Genomic DNA, 19,940 nt, shown 5'->3' on the forward strand with positions numbered 1-19,940 from the left:
GGAAGCATATCTACAGGAGGAAATATATTGTGTAGCACAGCTCACACGAAATCTCAAGAGGAAGATAAAGGAATCGACAGATACAACTTAAAGATACTTTGAATGAACACTAAAGAAAAATAATTGTACAGAAACCATTGACAGTGATAATTAATGTAAGCTGATAGCCAAACGCTTCCAGAAAGCTATTCGCTTTATTAAAGAAATGAGACACTTTATAGAGCATATTAGTTTCTGTGGGGATATTTAGGTAGCAGTTGTTTCATTGGGTAATTCCATAGAGAACAGACCCATAACAGGCACATCGGTAGCAGTAGCATAAATAGCTTTAGACATAAGCCCATCCGTCATATGTACATGTGCCGTCTCCAGCGCTGCGATCGCTGGTATGGAAGGTGACTGCCATCCTCCTCTATGCCAGACCCTCTCCCACAGCTACCACAAGGAAGAGACTGAAGGAAGAGGCAAGTTGTCTTTGCCAAGCACTCTACAGTGTCTCATGCACAACATCATTTGTGTTTTAAAAAGCTAGTTGGCATTCACCTACGAACATGCCCCACAACTTGGTTGTGCGAGAGCACACACCCTTTGCATTGGCAGGGAAAATACGACCACCAACCACTGACCACCAACCACTGACTGCCAGCCATGAAAACGGGAGGAAGAGGCAAAGAAAGCTAATCAGTTTTAAAAACACAAGATGCACACATCAAACTGGCCATAATAAGTAAAGAAAGAACGAATAATATGCTCAAACTGCATGAACCCCACAGTTGGACAAGTATGCTCAAGAGGCCAAGATTGTTGGGAGTACTTGAATTAATATCTTGAGGCCCTCTTTTACAGCATTCTTAACAGCAAGAAGATAAGGTTCAAGAGCCCCATTTCAAATCAGATATCTTGTCCGCAGTAAGCACAATCCAGAAGTGCCAGAGAAAACCCTGCACAGATAACATGGGATCATGTGGGGTTGCGATGCGTACAAAGGTCATTGACAAAAAGATTATGTTGCACAGCTTGATCGAAACGTTGAAGACTACTGCCAGATACAAAACGAAATATGAGCAAAGAAACCAAAGTGGACCAATAGCCCTATCAACTACAAAATTTGAGTAGCAAAGTGTCTATGCTTAACACTTTTGCAATGAACGAAGAACGGCACTGGCTCTCTGCATTTTAAAGTGAATAGCTTCCTTTATCTCTTATGCCCATTTTTGTAGTCCCACTTTCACTACTGGGCAGACACAAAGGGTGAATGCCCTCGCGTAACTGAGTTGCGGGGCATATTTGGTGACAAATGCCAGCAGCAAATATATCAGGTTAAAAAATCGTCATTGCAAACAGAGTGCTCACAAACTTATCAGTTCAAGATATGTCATTTGCAACGGTGATATAAATATTTTGTCAAATTTTGTTACACATACATAATGCAGAGGTTGTGAAAATAGGCAACGGAAGAAAATGCGAAGTTAGAACTTGGCTCTATTGTAAACATGCCTTCGTAGCCTCGCACTAACAGAGTTGTGCATGTATGCAAACAGCCAGGCCTGACAGCACGCGCTACAGTGCAACAGCTTTGAGCCGTTTGAAGTTTTACAAGTTGTGGTGGTGAGCTCAGGAAGGACAGCCTTCTTGTGCTGCCCTCTCTTCCTGTGGTGGCTGCAGGAGAGGATTCTGGCACCACTACAGACTTACTGGTTAACAGTCCTGTTCTCTATGAAATTATGCAATGAAGCAACAAATGCTGCCCAGATCTCCTCGCTGCAACAAATATATTATGCCTTCAAGCTCATCACTCCTCTAATAATATTAATAGTTTTCTAGAAGCGTTCGGCTACTCGTTTACATTGACAATCATAGGAAATGGTTCGTGCACAATTTTTTTTAATACGTAGGCTCTGTATCACTTTGAATGTACAAGAAGTCGTTAAATAATGTGCATAACATGAAATTAAAGTGCAAGAGAAACTGCAAAAATCCATGCGCATGTTAAAATGGCATTTGTCAATGCAAAAAATAAATTCCAACAAAAATGAAACTTGTATTCAACTTCTATTTAATTTAATGTTTCAAATAATCATCAACAGAGTTGTTTAAGTTTAATGCTTCAATAAAAAATTAAATTAATTAAATTAAATTATGGGGTTTTACATGACAAAACCACTTTCTGATTATGAGGCACGCCGTAGTGGGGGACTCCGGAAATTTCGATCACCTGGGGTTCTTTAACGTGCACCTAAATCTAAGTACACAGGTGTTTTCGCATTTCACCCCCATCAAAATGCAGCCACCGTGGCCGGGATTCGATCCCGCGACCTCGTGCTCAGCAGCCCAACACCATAGCCGCTGAACAACCACGGCGGGTAATGCTTCAATGGCAAACAAACTAGTACCAAGAACTGGTTGTTACCCCATAGCCAAAGCATAAGCTAAAGAAAAAAAAGTAGTGACAACATACTATTCAGCTTCTGTTCTTCAATTAACTCAAGCGTTCACAACTCCCCTGCAATCATCTGGCACAAGGACATCAAGCAGCTGCATTTTGACAAACAACCTGCCCTACTTCTAAAGCTGCTTTTCAGTTCATTAGAAGTAGAAACTAGAACACAACTTGCACATAAAGTGGTAACTGTGTTGCACTGAGCTTCTGGGAATTAAAGCAAGCAGTCACACACTTTTTGTGCAAAGTATGAGCCTGGACAAAGTGTGCTGCATTTCATTATGACAAATTGAATAAAATGCTCTATACACTTGCAAAATGCCTACGATACATCCTCCACACAATGAAATTTCTTTCACTATAATGAAGCAGGAGATATACTACATACAGCAAGATAACAAAGAAAAAGCTTTTTGTGACATGTTGGCTAATCGCATTCAACACTCCTTAACCAAGACTACACCTTGCAAAGAGCACAATTTTCTACATAAATAATCACAAATATACATCAAACAGGTTAGAGATAGTGGCGCACTTTTGCACTGAAGAACCACTAGCTACAAAATTGATGTCAGCCGACATCTCCACTGCTGCCACTGGTAGCAAAATGCAATAGCAGACGCTTGTCCCGAACGCTTTATTCTCTTTCAGTTGCGAACCTCACTTGCATACTTTATTATATCACAAGTAGCACATTATGTTATACAGGGCATCCCTGCGTAACATGCACACGTCACCTTTCTGAACAGTAATTCAACTCGACCAGTGAATTGAAGGCAAAAATGCATTGATATAATTATGGCTTCATGTCAAGGCAACGCTGTAGTGATTTTAATAAATAATTGTGCATTACATAGGGTTTACTATGGCATAATAAGCTAGTACTTTCTTTAGGTGCTCATTGTTCTCTCTATGCATCAACACCACAAGAAAGCCTTATGTACTACTGTGTCACGCTGCATCAATTGAACCTACAAGACAGTGTAATACACTGAGCCCATCTGGCTCTAAAGGCTGTCTCCACGAAGAATCCAATTAGTGCACAAAAAGTTTATATGCAATCTTACTGGTATGACATGGTCCTCAACCAAGAATAACAAGCAATGCATTTAGTATATTTTGTGCACTTAATCTCTTGAACAACTTCTGATAAGTATTGATCCAGTTCACAAATTCTGGATGCCATCTTCAAACTAAAAACCAATTCACGTTTGCTTCATTGTACATTACATGTATGCATCAACCATAAACACACCGCGAGTGTTTGCATGAAAAAAAGTGCCCAGATATTTCACCTGCACTGCACACAGTACAGTCAGCAATTAGGTGTATAGGGTATGGTATCCAGAAAAAAAAGCATATTTATGCAGCCTCTGCACACATCCGTGGTATTAGGATTCCCAGTCTGTACTAGTATATACAAACATCGTGTTGCATGATTTTAATGGCTGTAAGAACAAACTTAAAAAATTTGCTGAACCAGTGCCTTGTAAACTTTTGATGCTGACTGCACATATTAACCCTGAAGCCAAGGAAAGCATGAGGGAACTGGATATTTTAATTCTAGAACAGCATTTTCTGTCGGGTTGATTTCACTCCAGGTACATACTAAGAAGGTAATCTGTGCTCCTGTTCCCATCTGTGTTGGGAACTGAATGTGGCAGAATGGACAAGGTACCACTACTAAGATCCAAGGACACACACTAACTAAACGTAAAAGGAAATAGAAGGAGTAGGATCGTAAATGCAACTGAAATAAAATGCAGACTGCACCTTTCCATGCTTCCTTCAGCACTTCAACTGTTTTCTTTACACTAACAACAATGCTGTGTTCAAAGCCAGGTGCTCCCTAACGTATAACTTATGGCCTACAGCAGTGATTTGTTCTTCCTTGAAGTAACATTTAAAGTTATGCACTAAGAATATTTTAATATGACGATCACAATAGCCAAATCAAAACACTACTCTGGAAGTTGTAGAGTTATCAACCTGGCACATAGTGAAGATAGGCAGCCAAAGAGCTGGGAAAAATGTGGTGGCACACACCTTTATCTTTTGACATGCACTAGGGCCAAGCCCTTCTTTATATATTCAAATGTCACATCGTGGTTTTCGTAAGGCTGTCCTCAAATGTGAGTGCTTTCGCTCGAGAAGCTGCAAAGCCTTGACAATTTGCAATACCACTGCGCAACACAGACACACCTGCTCCACCAAATATAATCAGGTGCACAGAGTATCTGCAGTGAAAAGAAGCTCAGGCTACACTTCACAATACCTGAAATTTTCCATTTGTTTGTGTCAAGCAAAATTCAGAGGCTTGAAGTTGGCAATTTGTGAGAAGTGTATACACGAACAATGGTGAGTCTCTGCCAAGCTCCTCGTTTGGGGCTTCATTTTTAAATTTTTTTTATCTTTCATTTCAAATAGTGACTTATTCCAGCTCTTCACACAAAATGTGCAACAGTATTTTACCAGTGATATTGAAGCTGCTTTTAAGTTCCAAGGATGAAGCTTTTGAGGTGTGCATTTGTCACGCAGCTTCGTGCACATTTTTGTTTCAGGTGCCTTCCTGTCAATAGCGCTTACATGAGGATAGCGCTATTGTAAAAAAATCAACTTGGGTTGCACATTATTTAAGAGATGCTCACACTACAGAATATCATGCGGCGTAAATACACCTCCGGTGTACATATTCATACTTTCACCTTTATCCGCAGCGTGCGTATGTTCTTCATACTGAGTGCAGTTTTTACAATTGCAGGTATTAAAGCACTTATGGCTGCTGAACTCAAGAACGAGCAGCCTCAAAGCAGGCGCACAGTCGCAGCGGGCATGACGCATATGTGGTCAAGCGCATGAATGTGAACGCACAGCCACCTTGCGCTCATTCATGTCAAGGCCACGGCGCGACCAACCAGACCGCGACGACGAGCGGCTAACAAGTGGATCTCGGAAAGGAGACGGCGCGCGATGGAAGCCAGTTTCCTGAGGGGCCCAGTCGCCCCCTTTCAAGAGCATTCCAACTCGCGGGTGAGCGGAATGCCAAAGGAGGCGGCGCTAACACCGGAGGAGTTCACACGCAGCAGAGCGAACGAGGAAAGATGACTGGGACACGTGTTCACGCCTTTCACGCTTTGCCTCTCAAAATCAGCATCACGGTCGAACCTTACCGTTGTGACAACGTCGCTACCCGCGTCAGGGCAACAGAAGGAAAACACGCCCACCATCCGAAACCCGAACACGCTCCAACGCCGATTAAACTTTTTTTTTCTTCTTTCGAGGTAGTAAATTAACATGACCCCAATCATTTTCGGTAGCATTTTGAAACTAAATACAGAGCTGTAGCGCACTCAGTTTGTTCTCAACAGAAGGGCGTTTTAGTGAGATACTTGAACAAGCGAAATAATAACCCCCTCCCCAAGTGAATTATCTAGTGAACATGACACTAACAGTGGAATACAATGCCAAAGCACGCGCCAAATAACTAATCCTGCAAAGCTAGGCGAAGTTGCGGCACCAAAGAAAGAAAGAGAGAAAACACGTTAGGTACAATCACTTAAAATGAGTTGCATCAACAAGACTAACCAATTTATTACAGCACGCGCCAGAATTTTAATGTAACCACAGCCGCACCAGCTACAGTCCAACTTGTCGAGGAGAGCATATATGTACATATCTTCAAACTTAAGTTATTGACAAACTAATTGTACGTGTATACCTGGTGCAGCTGCAATTATTGTGAGAGTAAGTTTGGTGCGCTTGTTATAATAAATTGGTTAGACACGATGATTCTATTAAGTGATGACTACGCGCTCCCACGAGCATGAACGTTACGAGGATAAACAACACGAGCGGCGAACGGCGCACATTCATATCCAAAGTCCAGCAGTTTTCCTCTTCGGACACGTTTTGATCCGTCGTGTCACGCACTCGGCGTTCGACCAAGCACGGCGCGTTGGCGACATTGCAACAAGACCCAACAATATTGTTTTATAGCAAGTTAACGAAAAAAAGTTTTTTTTTTTTAGCGCAGTTCCAATCTAGAGCTGCGAGTCGCGACGACAAGCTCACGCCGCTCTCATTCACACCAAGTGACCGAATAATTTACAACGTGCACAGAGAGAAAAAAATTCATGAGTACGGCTGAATGCAGAAAGGAACAGATTCCGCTGCGCGGTGTGCGGCCGTTGCAGTAAAAGCAGGCGAACGTCGACAGAATCAACATGAGATCGCAGCCACCGCAGCAGCGAGTGCCACGACGATCTCTACGCGCATCCCAATCTCCACCAACATTTGCAACATAAACACGCGCACTGCTGCGCACAACTTCACTCGCGCTAGAGTCCTGCGGCTGTGTCAAGCTTTGCTATTTCACACAAAAAGCACACGAAGCGAAAACTAAGAGCAGAATCAGCACTTCAAACAAGCCCGCGCTGTCGAATCTGCGTGCAATCTTGCATCAGCCTGCGCATTACCAAACCCACGTGCTCATCGGCAGCGGCTGAACTCGATCGGCCGGTACGGCAGTGGCGCCGTTCCGCGCGATCGCAGCGAATAAGTCTGACATCACGCAGCACAAAAGTGCCGTGACAGCCGAAACACACGGTAAGCAAGGGAAGACACCGTCTGAGCCGCGGTGACCGAATGTAAACGACGCGAACAGAGGCAGTTCTCGAACCGGTGGCTCACCTGACGGCCAGGTAGACTGACACAAACAGCACCAGGGCGGTCAGCATTTCGCCGCACTACTGCTGACGGTCCTCGCAGTGAAAGTGACGGCGGCCGAATAAGCCGGCAGCGAAGACACTGAATCCACCAGGGACAATCATGCTCTCGACGACGTCGCGACCGGTGCAGTGATAGCGCCTTGCAGATTACGTCATGGCCGGGCTATGGTGGCTAGCCAGGCCGGCGAACAACATTTACAAAACCAAAGCGGAAACGCACTACGCAGCGGAGCGGAAGCGTACGCGCCAGCGCGGCATTCGATTGGCCTGCTCGCGCGAATGGAGCAGGCTGCCGGCCACCAGGGGCCACGCTCGCACATATGTGACGCAGAAAACGAGGCCGGCCAGTGAGCAGAGCGCGGGCGGTCGTCGCCGCCGCGGCAGCAGAAAAATCGTCGACGCGCTTCCGACGAACTCCACTTACGGCACATTCGGGAGAGGGAGACATGCGTTCTTTTTTTTTTTCACGCTTCTTTCTCTTTTTCCACCCCCTTTTCGGAACGCCCCACATTCCGCGTGGTTCAGTGCACATACGACCAATTTATGGATGCGCTCAACAGTTTACGAATAGCCGTCATAGACACCAAGCGGATTTCGGCAGAGAAAGCAATTTTGTCATGATGACAGCCGTAATTGATGGTAAATATTCCGATCAGGGTATCAAATCAGCGAAGCTCGCAGACGTAAAGTCGTTTCAACATAGAAGTCGTCGTTACTTCTGGTTTCGCCTTGGGTGAGGGAAATGCGAGCATAGTTATGTGCATGTGGTTTCATTCAATACTGAACTTTGTTTTTCTGCGTTAGTAACGTAACGTTTTAGTGCACACTTATTAGTCGTTCTCATGGGCAGGCTAGATAATATTTGGCATACGAAGTAGAATTGAACATATTTGCAAATTGCCATAGTAATAATTAATTCTAAAAACTGGCTCATGTAAGGCCGAGTGAACCACCGAGAATCAGAGTGGCAGGGAGCAGGCTCATTTGCTTTCCGTTTGAACGAAACAATCGTAAACAATTATTACTTTAACTCTGTCGCGCAATAAGTGACTTAGGTATGTCGTAAGTGTCCAACTGTAATTTTTGTGGGAGTGACCTATATACGGCGACTTCTCGGAGTCCTTGTTAATGACAGATGAAAAGCGTTCACAAAGAACGTAGGCAGTTACAACTATTATGAATTACAAAACCAAGGTTATGCTTTTAAGCTCTCTTTGAAAGATATCAAACAGCATATCGGATTACAAAAAAAAAAGAATGCTTATTACTCGCACATAAGAAATTCACCATGAACCTACGCAAGAGCCGCACAGTGATAAAAAAAGTTATTTAAATGTCGTTTGTTCGGTGGATAAAGTATTGTGCGTAGTGTATACATGGTAATGGTGACTGCGGGCTGTCGAGTAGTAATATTTGATAGCGTGCCGTCACACACAAAACCCTAGCAACCAAAATTGGAGGTTGAGCGGACGTCTACTCGCAAAGCAAAAGCAACGAACTGTGGCGATTTTTATTTAGCGAAGGCGTATAACTTGCAAAGAACACGTTCACACAAATATGAATGATGAGGACATACACAGGCGCTAGCTTTGGACAATCTATGCGGGATGATAAATTTACGGCGATAATACGATCTACGCACGGAACTATAAATGAGCTGCAATGAAATTGAACGAGTGACTGAGTTTAATGAAATTGAAAAACGGTGCTACTCGTTTCAAGGATTATGCTGTTGATCACAAGACAAGTTCTGTACGTTGTGCGCACGTTACAAGTCTGTGGTACGTCCTGCGTGGATTATTTCAGCTACCATCGCACTCACCTGGAATAGTATGTTAGGCGTGCCGCCAGGCAAACCCATGAAGTTCTCATTAAAAGAGCCTCTCTTTCGCGCGCGCCCGAGTGCAGATGTCCCGGCAGTCCGATAAGTCAACATTGCTGCCGTTGATGTAGAAGACAGTGCGCGATGGTCTATGAGAAGGAATAGCTATTAAGGAATTGACAACATTATCAGATCACTCTGTACTTCCCGTACACCGGAAAGGGTGATAACCAAGCCACTGACACCTGGAATCTAACGAGACTCATCCACGCTTGCCAAGAGCTTTTACGTCAGTGATCAGGTGACACCAGGAAGTCGCTTGAACTTTATTATACGGACTTTCGCGCTGAAGAACACAAAATTGAAGGACAGCGACGAGGCTTGATTGGTGCGCGTGAGTTCGCTGGCCCCACTATTACAAATCGTTTTTTTGAGTGTGTATGTCGGCCTCACCCTTGTGTAGAGCGCTAGAACGGCGGCCTCCGGGGCGCTTTGGAGGCAGCCAGCGACGTCTAACGCTAGCTGCTGGACACTTTTGGACTCAGCAGCTAGCGTTAGACGTCGCTGGCTGCCTCCAAAGCGCCCCCGGAGGCCGCCGTTCTAGCGATCTACACAAGGGTGAGGCCGACACACACATGCTTGTGAAAAGGATAGGTTATTGCGTTGAACTGGATGGGGAGTATTACGCTCTATAGTGACAGTTACTTTGGTTCTTCCTATAAGAATTCTGATCTGCAACTAAAGGCGCACCTTAAGTTCCTAAAAGGTCAGGCTGCAGCGCTCTAACAAGGTGTGCCAAAACAAGTTCGAGCAAATGATGAAAGCATCGCTCGTATGATTTCAAGGTCAAGAATGTAACAGCGGTGTGAAGTTGCATAACTCGGTACAAATCAGTAACTGTCGGTTCGTTTTACACCACACAACGGTGTGCCACTTCAAATATTAACTTCGTAAGCCAACGCTAGTCGCGAGAGCGAAAGGGCCACGAGACGAGGAAGAAAAAGCAGCGCAATATACTACACAGCCCAATGGGTACTTATTTTTGCACTCCCAGGACTTCTTAAATAACAACCCTTGCAGAAAAGACAGCAAAAAATATTGAGGAGCCAATCCACTCTGTGAAGGTGGATGACCAGCGAAGCTGTATGGCACATTACACAGGGTTAGAAAAAGGTACATGTATTTATTTTCAACATTTGGTAACGGTAGTGACGATAGCTTTGCGATTACGATTGGTGCGGTTACAACCTTAGAATCTTGGCCAAAGTTAAATCTATACACGGCCGTTGTTGAGTAGTTGAGTGTCTTGGATTGGTGTGGCACTTCATACCAAACTCTTCTGGCACAAACTGAGTGAACCATTTCTTGTCTGATTTTGAAATGTCCACATTGAAGTCTCCAACGATGACCAGAGGGGTAGTGTCATCACGGCTAACCGACGCAAAGTGCGTGATCATGAACTTCTCCATATCACACTTGGATGTGCCTAGAGATATATACACAGTGGATATCACAATTCCGTCTTTCGTTTGTGCGGCACAGACATGCCCAGAGTCGGTAACATTGTCGTCTTGCGAGTTAAAGGTGTATGGTTGTACGTACATATTGTCCTTCGCGAATATGGCAATGCCTCCTGCTCGTGGTTCCATGTGTTGTTAACAAACGAGTCCAGCACACCCATCCACTTGCAACAATTTATCTATGATTTATGTATGTCAATTATTATTATTATTATTATTACTATTATTATTATTAGAGGTGGAGTGATCGAAGCCTGCTTCACCTCCGCCGCAGGTCGACCCGGTATACATAGTATGCACGTAGTCATTCAACGATACTCCGCGACTTCCGGTTTACGGCAGCGCCATCTTGGGGAACCTATAGGCCTATGCGCGCGCCTGTTGATAAGGTACCACAAGATGGCGGAAGGTAGCAGAAGCAGACGAAGCAGCAGAAGAAGCAGAAGCAGCAGCAGAAGCATTAGGAAAGAAACCATTTATGATAACTCAAAGGGAAGCTCATTACTTTTCGAAGCGAGATCGGGATGCCTTAGAACACGCACCTATAAAGCCAGATATAAGAAGGAAGATGAAGCATGTGCTTACTGCGGTAAAGCCAGGGAAACGACGGAGCATGTTTTATTAGAATGTGAAGACGTCTACCCAGCGGTCGATTTAGGCACCACTGACCTCCTTGAAGCCCTTGGGTTCAGCGGGAGCAGTGGTAAAGCAAACATGTCCGCAATAGGCATTAGTAAGAGGCGATTGGAGGATTGGTGGAAGTAGGGAAACGACAAAAGACGGAGACGTACAAAAGCACAGTTCGCAATAGGGGATCAGAAAATTTGGGCGTGGTAGTTCATAGCGTTTTTTCTTTCTATTTTCACTGTTTAACCTAGGTAGGACATTAAGCAGTATAATAGCAAGAGCTTGGTGGCGCAACCCACCGCCCCGTTCCAAAGGGGACGCTCATAACATCCATCCATCCAGACGACAACAGCGGATGTGACGTCACGCGCATACTATGTATTGCACTATCTCCGGGATCGATCCAAGCTCACTTTTTTTTTGGCGCTCAAACACGAAAAATACACGAAAATATTGATTTATTTAATTTCTTAATTTATTATTATTATTATTATTATTATTAGCGGCGAGTGCTTGCTGCCTGCTTCCTCTTCAACGCGGTTCGGCCCGGCATTGCACTATATCCGGGATCGGCCTACATTTTCGCCCACGGACACGACAAATACATTAAAGGGTAGAGTTATACGGCTTCGCTGTATAAGTATGCGGATCCCACGCACTGTGGGTATCTATGTAAGCGAAGCTTTCTGTGCTTTTTTGCGCTCACTGGTGATAATTGGCGGTGACGTTTACAGCGGATGTTTATCAGCGTTTAGTGCAATACTAGAATGGTGAGTTGATGTTAAACGTTACTTGCGTGCTTGTGTTTGCCACTTATCTACATATCTACCTACGTTTATCTACGTAATGTTACGATCGGCCTGCAGGGGTACTGACCTGCAAACCTTTCACGGCCAGCTGCAGTTGTTTCGATCGTCCTGCGGGGGTAGCGACCTTTGAACCCTTCCCAGCCTGCTGCGACGAGTTGTTTTGGAGAGCCAACAATGCACTTCTTCGGAGAACCGGCGAGGCCAGCTAGATTAACCGACCACGCACCTCCTCCGGAGAACTGGAGACCACCGCAAAGTTAATCAACCATGCGCCTCGTTCGGAGATTCGGCGACGCCAGCAAGGCTAGCAACGTTCGGCGGACCGAGTATTGTTACTTTATTCTCTTTCGCCTTCACGGTCTACTTTGAGCAAGAGGACTCCTGGAAAAGGAGGTTTTGCGGTGCGTTTTCGCGGGCCCCAGAATTCGTCACAGTCTGCTGACAGTCGCGGCGGCTACCTGAGAAGTCAGCTCTGGAATCAAGAGGCGCCCGCTGGGGTCAAGCGTGACAACCCATGTCTACGAGAACCCGCTCACCTCAGTGTGTTCAGTGAGACCAAAGTGCGGAAGAGTGTGTGAACCCTCCCCCTCAAAGGCGGGTCGACTACGCCTCCAACGACGACTGTGGACGGTCCGATTGGACGGAGGTTGAACGGCAGTTTTCCCTCACCTAGGGATCTAGGGAGGACAGAGGGTTTTTAAGCAGCCGTTTTCGGTTACTTGCTGTGTGCTCGTGTGCTTTGTGCTGGGTGCTTCGGCTTTCGTGCTCCATTTGGGAGTCATGCTAGACTGTCGAAAGGTATCTCCTGTCGTAATGTAAATATTGTAAATAAATCCCGTACTCCTAATTCTCGATGAGAGCAAGTTCTTCCCTACAACCACATCCCAAGCGTGGGTGAGTTGGACGACGGCATGGGCCAGCTACCAGATTTTTAGATGCCCGACTACAACCCGTACAGTAGTACACAGAACACACAACGAGACGTGTTTGCTTGAGGCGTTGCTGTGAGTCATTGTTCATAGCCTGCGAGAAGGTTAGCACTGTCATTGCCTCACATGGCATTTCATCGTGGCAGAAGGGTTGAGCTTTAAATTATGAAGCTTTACGTACCAAGTCCACAATGTGATTATGAACATCTAGCAGTGGGGGCCTCCGTTCGATTTTGATCACTTGCGATTCTTTAGCGTGCACCTAAATCTGAATACACTAGCGTTTTAACATTTCTCCGCCGTCGAAATGCGGCTGCCGCGGTCGGGATCAAACCCGTGAGTCCAAGGATCCTATACTTAACTCGCCTATCGAAGAATGAGAAATGGGCTGAGTCGCTGCTAGCTGTCAAAGGGAGAGTCACGAGAACGCTGCATACCTCAGAGGATGTCCCGGCAGTCGACAACTACCTGCTCCACCTCTGGGAGGCAAGGAGAGGCCTCACCAGAAGATGGAAGAAGCAAGAACACAATCGCAAGCTTAAAATCAAGATCGCTGAAATCACGCGACAAGCAGAGGAATACGCTTGGACGTTGGCTAAGAACAACTGGCTAATCAAGTGCGACTAATTGAGAGGCGGGCTGGGCGTCAAGTCTACGTGCAGCCTCCTGCGATGCCTTAACGAGCGCAGCAAGACGAGCGGAGAGCAGCAGCGGAACCTCAAGAGAGCACTCCACGGCTATGAGGTTACGGATGAACAGCCGGTGGCAGCCCTGACGAGCAAATACCTCTGTACAACCAAAGACGACGAGCCTGTGTTGCAGTATCAAGGCAAAGATAATCCAGAAATTGACAGAGACTTCGAAGTGGAAGAAATACAGGCGGCGCTACTAACCATGAGAAGAGGTACGACGCCAAAACATGACAAAATTAAGTCTGCAGTGAAGCCCCCGCCCCCCCTCCACACCCTCATAACCGCCAGCCTCTGTTCTTCCGCAAGGCTGCAAATAGTTCATGCTTCAAACTTTCCCTGTTACTTAAATAAGGTGGTAATCACAAAAAAAAAATTAAAAGCGCGTAATTTTATACGTTTTCACTCATCCATTTTAGTGGAACGGTGAAAGCCTAATTCTTTATTGGACTGAAATCAAATGCTTGCTTCGCTGCAACTATTTACTGTCAAGTTTCACTTCAGTTGGCATTGGGAGTTTCATGAGTAAAACGGGCTTAGCAGTGAAATGAATTGTACCGCTGACTTTTGAAGAATGAAATACTCAGACTCCATACACTTTATCCATGTCTGTTGCACACCTCATCGCTTTCACCGATGAAAATACTGCAAGAACAGCAGACGCTCCGGAGGTGTCAAGTACGACGCCATGTTGAAAACGTCGCATGGCGACGACTGTTTGCTTCTGTGAATGGCTAGCGGAGTAACACAATGCCACGCGGTCCGTGTGCCTTGTTTGGCAGGTGCTGTATTTTTTAATTGTATCCTACTATAGGCCACCTGACAGATTACATCAATGAGTGCTGGAGAACTGGCAAACTGCCCCTGGCGAGGAATTCGGCAGAGCTTTATCCATAAGCCGGGCAAAGAGGTAAATATTAACCTCCGTCCGATTTCGCTCACTTCAAGTACCGGCAAGCTGATGGAGACAGCAATGCATGTCAGACTTTCAGCGTATTTGGAGGAAAACGATTACATCCCCCACACCATGTTTGGCTTCAGCGCGCGCCTATCCACGCAAGACGTACTGCTGCAGCTCAAGATGGAAGTTATTGACCCACCCAATAAACGCAACAGCAGAGCCATCTTAGCCCTGGATCTTTCGATAATGTGAAGCACTCAAAGATCCTGGACAACCTGCGGAAGGCGCAGTGTGGGAGGAGGACTTCCGAATACGTCAGATACTTTCTACACGACATCCCTGTCGGTCCCTGCGTGGGAGACGCTGTTAAGAATGGCGAGCTGCAAGGAAAAATTGCCACCCAATTACGACTGGGGGACAAGGCGCGCATCCCCCACTCTCCGTCGCTGCAGCTAGACTGCGTTCGAAGAAGCGGGCTTTGTGCTGAAAACCGCCTCCATCCACGAGCCCCATCTCCTTTGTGACGAAACGGGTTCGACGGACGAACTATTGTGCCCGAGGTCCCCAGCGCGAACCTGATTTTGCTACGCATGAGCAAGCCGCGGCGGGACAACGAGCTACCCAGAATGTCTCCGAGCTTCCCGGAACGACTCCCCTCTGTCGTCGGCTCCAGTCCTTCGCACCTGTGTGTTTGCGTGTGTGTAGGCGTAAACGATACTGCGGAACGACTCCCCTCTGTCGTCGGCTCCAGTCCTTCGCACCTGTGTGTTTGCGTGTGTGCGCGTAAACCGGTCTGCGGGGCAGCGGCGAATTTACAATGAGTAAACGAACGCTCGCGTCACCTTGTCGCGGGAGGCGGCTAGTTTTGCGATGACGAAACGAACATTCGCTGCCTTGCATCGCCGGAGGACCGAGTGTTTAAAAACGGCTGTTGGGCGGAGGCTCGACACACTTCTCTCGTGCAGTCAGGTTGGACTGACACACTTTCTCTTGAGCAGTCATGTTGGACTGACACTCTTTTTCTTAAGCAGTCATGTTAGACTGATTTAATTTCTGTAAGTAAACCCATTTTCCTCGTTCTCGATGAGAAGCAGTTTTTCCCTTCATCAACGTCCTCAGCGTGTTTAAGTTGGACGACGGCATGGGCCAGCTACCTTCGAATTCATGCCGGACTCCAATCTTGGCAACGGATCTCGAGCGATGGGATTGAGCCCCCAATCCTGACAACGCCCACTGCGCGCTGACGTGCGTTATGCAGGACTTTTATTAAAGTTTGTCCAATCCAATCCAATCTACAAGACAAAGAAGCTGATGTAAAAATTGGAGATGTTAGGACCCAACGAGTCTTTGTGGACACTAGGGGTACGCCACAAGGAGCAGTCCTCTACCCTCTGCACTCCAATATTGCTCTATTAGATAACGTTGGTTTACTGGTCAGACAAGAGTACACACACTGTAGCTCAGCACGAACGGTAGTGCGCGTATAGTGTGCGCGCGCACAACGCTCGTGCCAGCAGCGGAAGGCAGAACGCTGCCCTTGCTCTGACACCGAGGCGATTGAGCGTAGTGTTTGCGGTGCGTCTACTTTGCTTCGCCGTTTTTGGAGCCAAATGTACTTCGGGTCCCTGGGCGCGCGGGCCGTGCATGCGCCGTCGGTAGCGCGACAGTACGATGGCGTGTATCCACCTCGAGAGTCGGTATAATTGCTGTCGCAATAAAGCGTTAGCTTAAGTAGCCTTTGAGTTAACTTTCACGAGCTTAGATAGTCCCTGAAACGGTTTGGAGAAATTTTGTTGATGCGTAGGGTACAGCTACAGTAAAACATTTGAGCCACAATTTCAGTGAAGCGTCTCATATTCAGATAGCTAGGGATAGCTATGCACCGTTTTACGGTGCATAGGTCTAAACCGGAGCCTTTGATTTCGTTCAGAGTGGATACGCCTTGTGAACTCACAGGCTACAATTCGTAAATTGTAATATGTGCCGTAAAGTGATTCTTTAAAAATTGAATTAGGGAAAGTTTGTCAGTCAATTCATTTCTATTGTGCGAGTAACATCCGCTTCTTCTAGCAATCAGGTTCAAGGATTAGATTTGTGCTACCTGGCACAGTCAATTAAAAAATATGTACATTCTAAAAAAAATGAATAACCCTGGTACAACAGGCCTCCGCGAAATATTTTAGGTTTGAAATGCAAGTGCCTGCGCCAAGAAAAGCTCGAAAGAGGAAGAAACACCGCCATCTGACTGCTCGCCGGTAATGCTGCAGTACTCGGAAAATTGAGAACCAGTGCGGCGGCTGTGCATGACCTCCGTGATATGGAGTCACCCTCAGCAAGCTGAAAATCTCGGAAGCCTTGTTCTGGGATTTGTGTAATATCTGCTGACCACCACGTGGCCGCGTCGTCTGGTAAAGTGCTATTTAAAGGCTGCCAATAAAAGAATTAAGAGTATTATCAGCCCTGCAGCTTATACAACATTGCTTGAATAGTATGCACTATTCATTTATAAATTCTAAAAGTGAAAATTCGCTGCAGTTAGTCTTTCCAATGCCGGTACACGAGCTCCGGATACTCTTCTCGTCCCATCCTTCATAGCGCTTTTATCCTGGACTTTGTACCAACAGCATAAATTGGAACACGAACAGGAAATAACTGATCGGAACGCCTGTTACACGTAATTACATGAAAGTACGACGCGTAATCGCTCTGCAGCCGCTTTCTAGCCATGCAGTAGTCCCTGTGCGTGTACATTTTGGAGTCTGAATTAAGCGACCGTTACAATCGCATTGTAGTAGCTTTGGAATTGTTCGCGTCCGAATGTATGTTGATAGTACATGCCGACGGCTTACTTGCCCTACTTTGATCGCTCTTTCCCTTTCACTGGGCCTGTCGGTCCCTTCCTATTTGAAATAAACAACATTCTCACTCAGTCGTTTTCGTTATCAATCTGGCACTGTCGATCGCTCTCAAACGTCCGTGCTTAGCATAGTAGAACAAGGACGCCATCAAATGAAAGCCGTTCCATTTTATTATAAATCTCTTTTTCGTGCAGTACAGTTGGCGTTTTATTTGCGTTTACTCTGCAGAAGTTATACCCACTTATCGCAAAATCGGGACAAGGTCATTAAATTCTGCAACAGCGGCATCACAAGTATGACGCCAGGAATAAAACGCAGGCTCTCAGCCGCTCTTTTTTCTCATCCCAGGCGACAAATCTATGACTCTTCCAGCCCAAGACAGAACGAACAGCTTTCATCAATCGCGCACGCACAGCTGCGATCGCTCCGTCCGCCTGCTGTGTTACGCCAGCCCTAGGTACACTAAACACCTTTGCATCTATCACGGGCCATCGATGGCCGCTAACCTGTCGCCTGGACGGATGCCAGGGAGCTACGCGGTTTCGTTTCTGAGTTTGCAGATACTTTTAAGTATGCAGATAAAGTGCATCGCCTAAGCCGCCCTGCAGGCCATCCGTATTCCACGGTTCTTTCTGTCCTAATGTTTTGAGAGAAAAAAACTTCAGCCACTTGCCAAGTCGCAGGCAGCGCCTTTTAGAGCAATGGAGGACAAATTACTGGGATGGAATTTGCTTTGTTCAAAGTCCGTTTCCAAGAGTGTAGGCTGTCGCCGTTTAAAGCAAGTGCGTGCCACGTATCGGGCCAGACGAACAGGAAGCTTTATAGAGTCCCTGAAGTCAGGAGACGCTATCGGCCAGGCGTACAAAATCACTCGAAAAGGCGTAGAAAAGAGTTTGGTTTTTTGGGGTACACTATTTCTAAACTCCCTAAAACAGCCAACAGCTTGTCGTATCTTACGTCCGGGAAGCGTGTGGTACGGTTTATACAACTTCGAAAGCATGTGTGTAAGCGCTACAGCTCAACGAACATGTTTGTCACGGCACGGCAATGATAGGGCTATAGTGGTCCTGAGGGTATCTCCATGTATCTCTTTTCACGTCGAATAGCAGTACACATTTTATTTGACTTAACAAAATATTGCTTTTCCTCTGCGCACATTATCACGTTTATAATTGTATTTTTTTTTTCAATAATTATTTAGAAATAGCCATGCTTCCTCAGTTGATACGGAAAGCAATTACGATGCTAGTGTAACGACAAAATTGTCAAGCAATTTAATAATTCTGGATATTTGTGTTATCGACGTCCCCTTCCCCACGGTGCAATATGTCTGCTCTTATTTCATAAACAAGTATCTGATATAGTTCTCACACGTGCAAGTAATTGTAATCTACGTATACTGATGTGTACGTATATATAAAAAATATTTATTACTACGCAAACAACCAAGGCATGTAGTCAAAAGCCTACACATGAAACTTGACGAGAAAAAAAACCGCATACATAATGGGACGAGGAAAGTGCATGCACTTCAGTCTCTTGGAGGGTCGTTGGAACGACGAAGAAAAACACGCCCTGTTCGCTGTTCTCTGTCAGCATTAGAAACAAAATGAAATGGTGTCCAACAGCAGGCACATTTCTCTACGGCTCTCTTTTGAACTGTAAGAGTGCCTGTCGCCTTCAGAGCCAGCCAGGGATAAAACCCAACCGCCTAAGCCGTCACACCGCCATTTAGGTGCCAACATTGCGTAGCCACTGGTTTGCCGGCGCTGTCACAAAGGCTGTTGCCGTAAGCATCGCGCCGGTGGCGCACATCCAACGCCTAGCGCCAACGCGCGCTTGTTTGTTTCGTAGGGCTATACCACCGGTTTGACGGCGGGAGATAAGTGGCCTTCCGTTAGCTGCCCTCGTTAGCCATCTGGGCTAGGATAACTTGTGCTGAAACGTGTGACCATGCACGCCTCAGACGGCGGCCGATTTGTGGCGTCCTTTCGAAGGAGGCGCCAGCGAATTTTAAACCAAGCTACTAAACAAATATTTCAGTCGGAATCACCAGGCGCCAAGCTACAGCAACTAAAATGGCCACTAAGATAGAAACAGGCTACGAATTACTACATTCAGCAGCGAAAAAACGAGTAGATTGCAGCTGCTGAAAAACTTTGATGCGACGGCGCTCCAGAGCATCACGGGACCATCCCGCGAAAAGCTTTGGGGCAGGACACCGGAATGGACGAACTCGATCGTTCGAACGCACGACCGTTCACGTGACCGTACACGCGAACGTACACGCGATTGGGCGTTGGTGTCCAGCATGGGCGCGAACATATTCGCTCGCTATCCGGTCGCGGTGAGTCGGACTTCTTCGATTTATCGTATATGTTGCATACGTAATAATTCGGCTGGCTAGATTGGTGTATAAAAGGCGAAATAAATGCCATTGTGATTGTCTGCACCACTGTGTTTTCGTTCCTTTGTCCCAAGGGCACGTTTGAGTGCCCCCAACTACTACGGGTGCGCTTGATACGGCTGGTCGTAATATATATATATATATATATATATATAAGAGTGCGAAGAAAAATACTGTCGGAGACATGACAAGATACTGTTTCTTTCTAACT

At 46.1% G+C, this 19,940-nt stretch overlaps 1 protein-coding gene across 2 annotated transcripts in view; it reads right to left on the reverse strand.

Moving 5' to 3' along the window:
• The window catches only part of mino (glycerol-3-phosphate acyltransferase mino), a 126,869-nt gene that overhangs the window by 55,139 nt on the left and 51,790 nt on the right, over window positions 1-19,940 (reverse strand). Inside the window, exon 1 of one of the 2 annotated variants that reach the window (XM_050191069.3) lies at window positions 7,130-7,351. The exons of the other annotated variant lie outside the window; for it this stretch is intronic. Coding sequence (XP_050047026.2) covers window positions 7,130-7,176 — 47 coding nt within the window. The 5' untranslated portion in view covers window positions 7,177-7,351. Of the gene's footprint in view, window positions 1-7,129; window positions 7,352-19,940 lie in introns of those variants that run through there. 2 annotated transcript variants of the gene reach the window in all.

The sequence above is a fragment of the Dermacentor andersoni genome, chromosome 1 (assembly GCF_023375885.2).
Source record: "Dermacentor andersoni chromosome 1, qqDerAnde1_hic_scaffold, whole genome shotgun sequence".
Lineage (NCBI taxonomy): Eukaryota > Metazoa > Arthropoda > Arachnida > Ixodida > Ixodidae > Dermacentor > Dermacentor andersoni.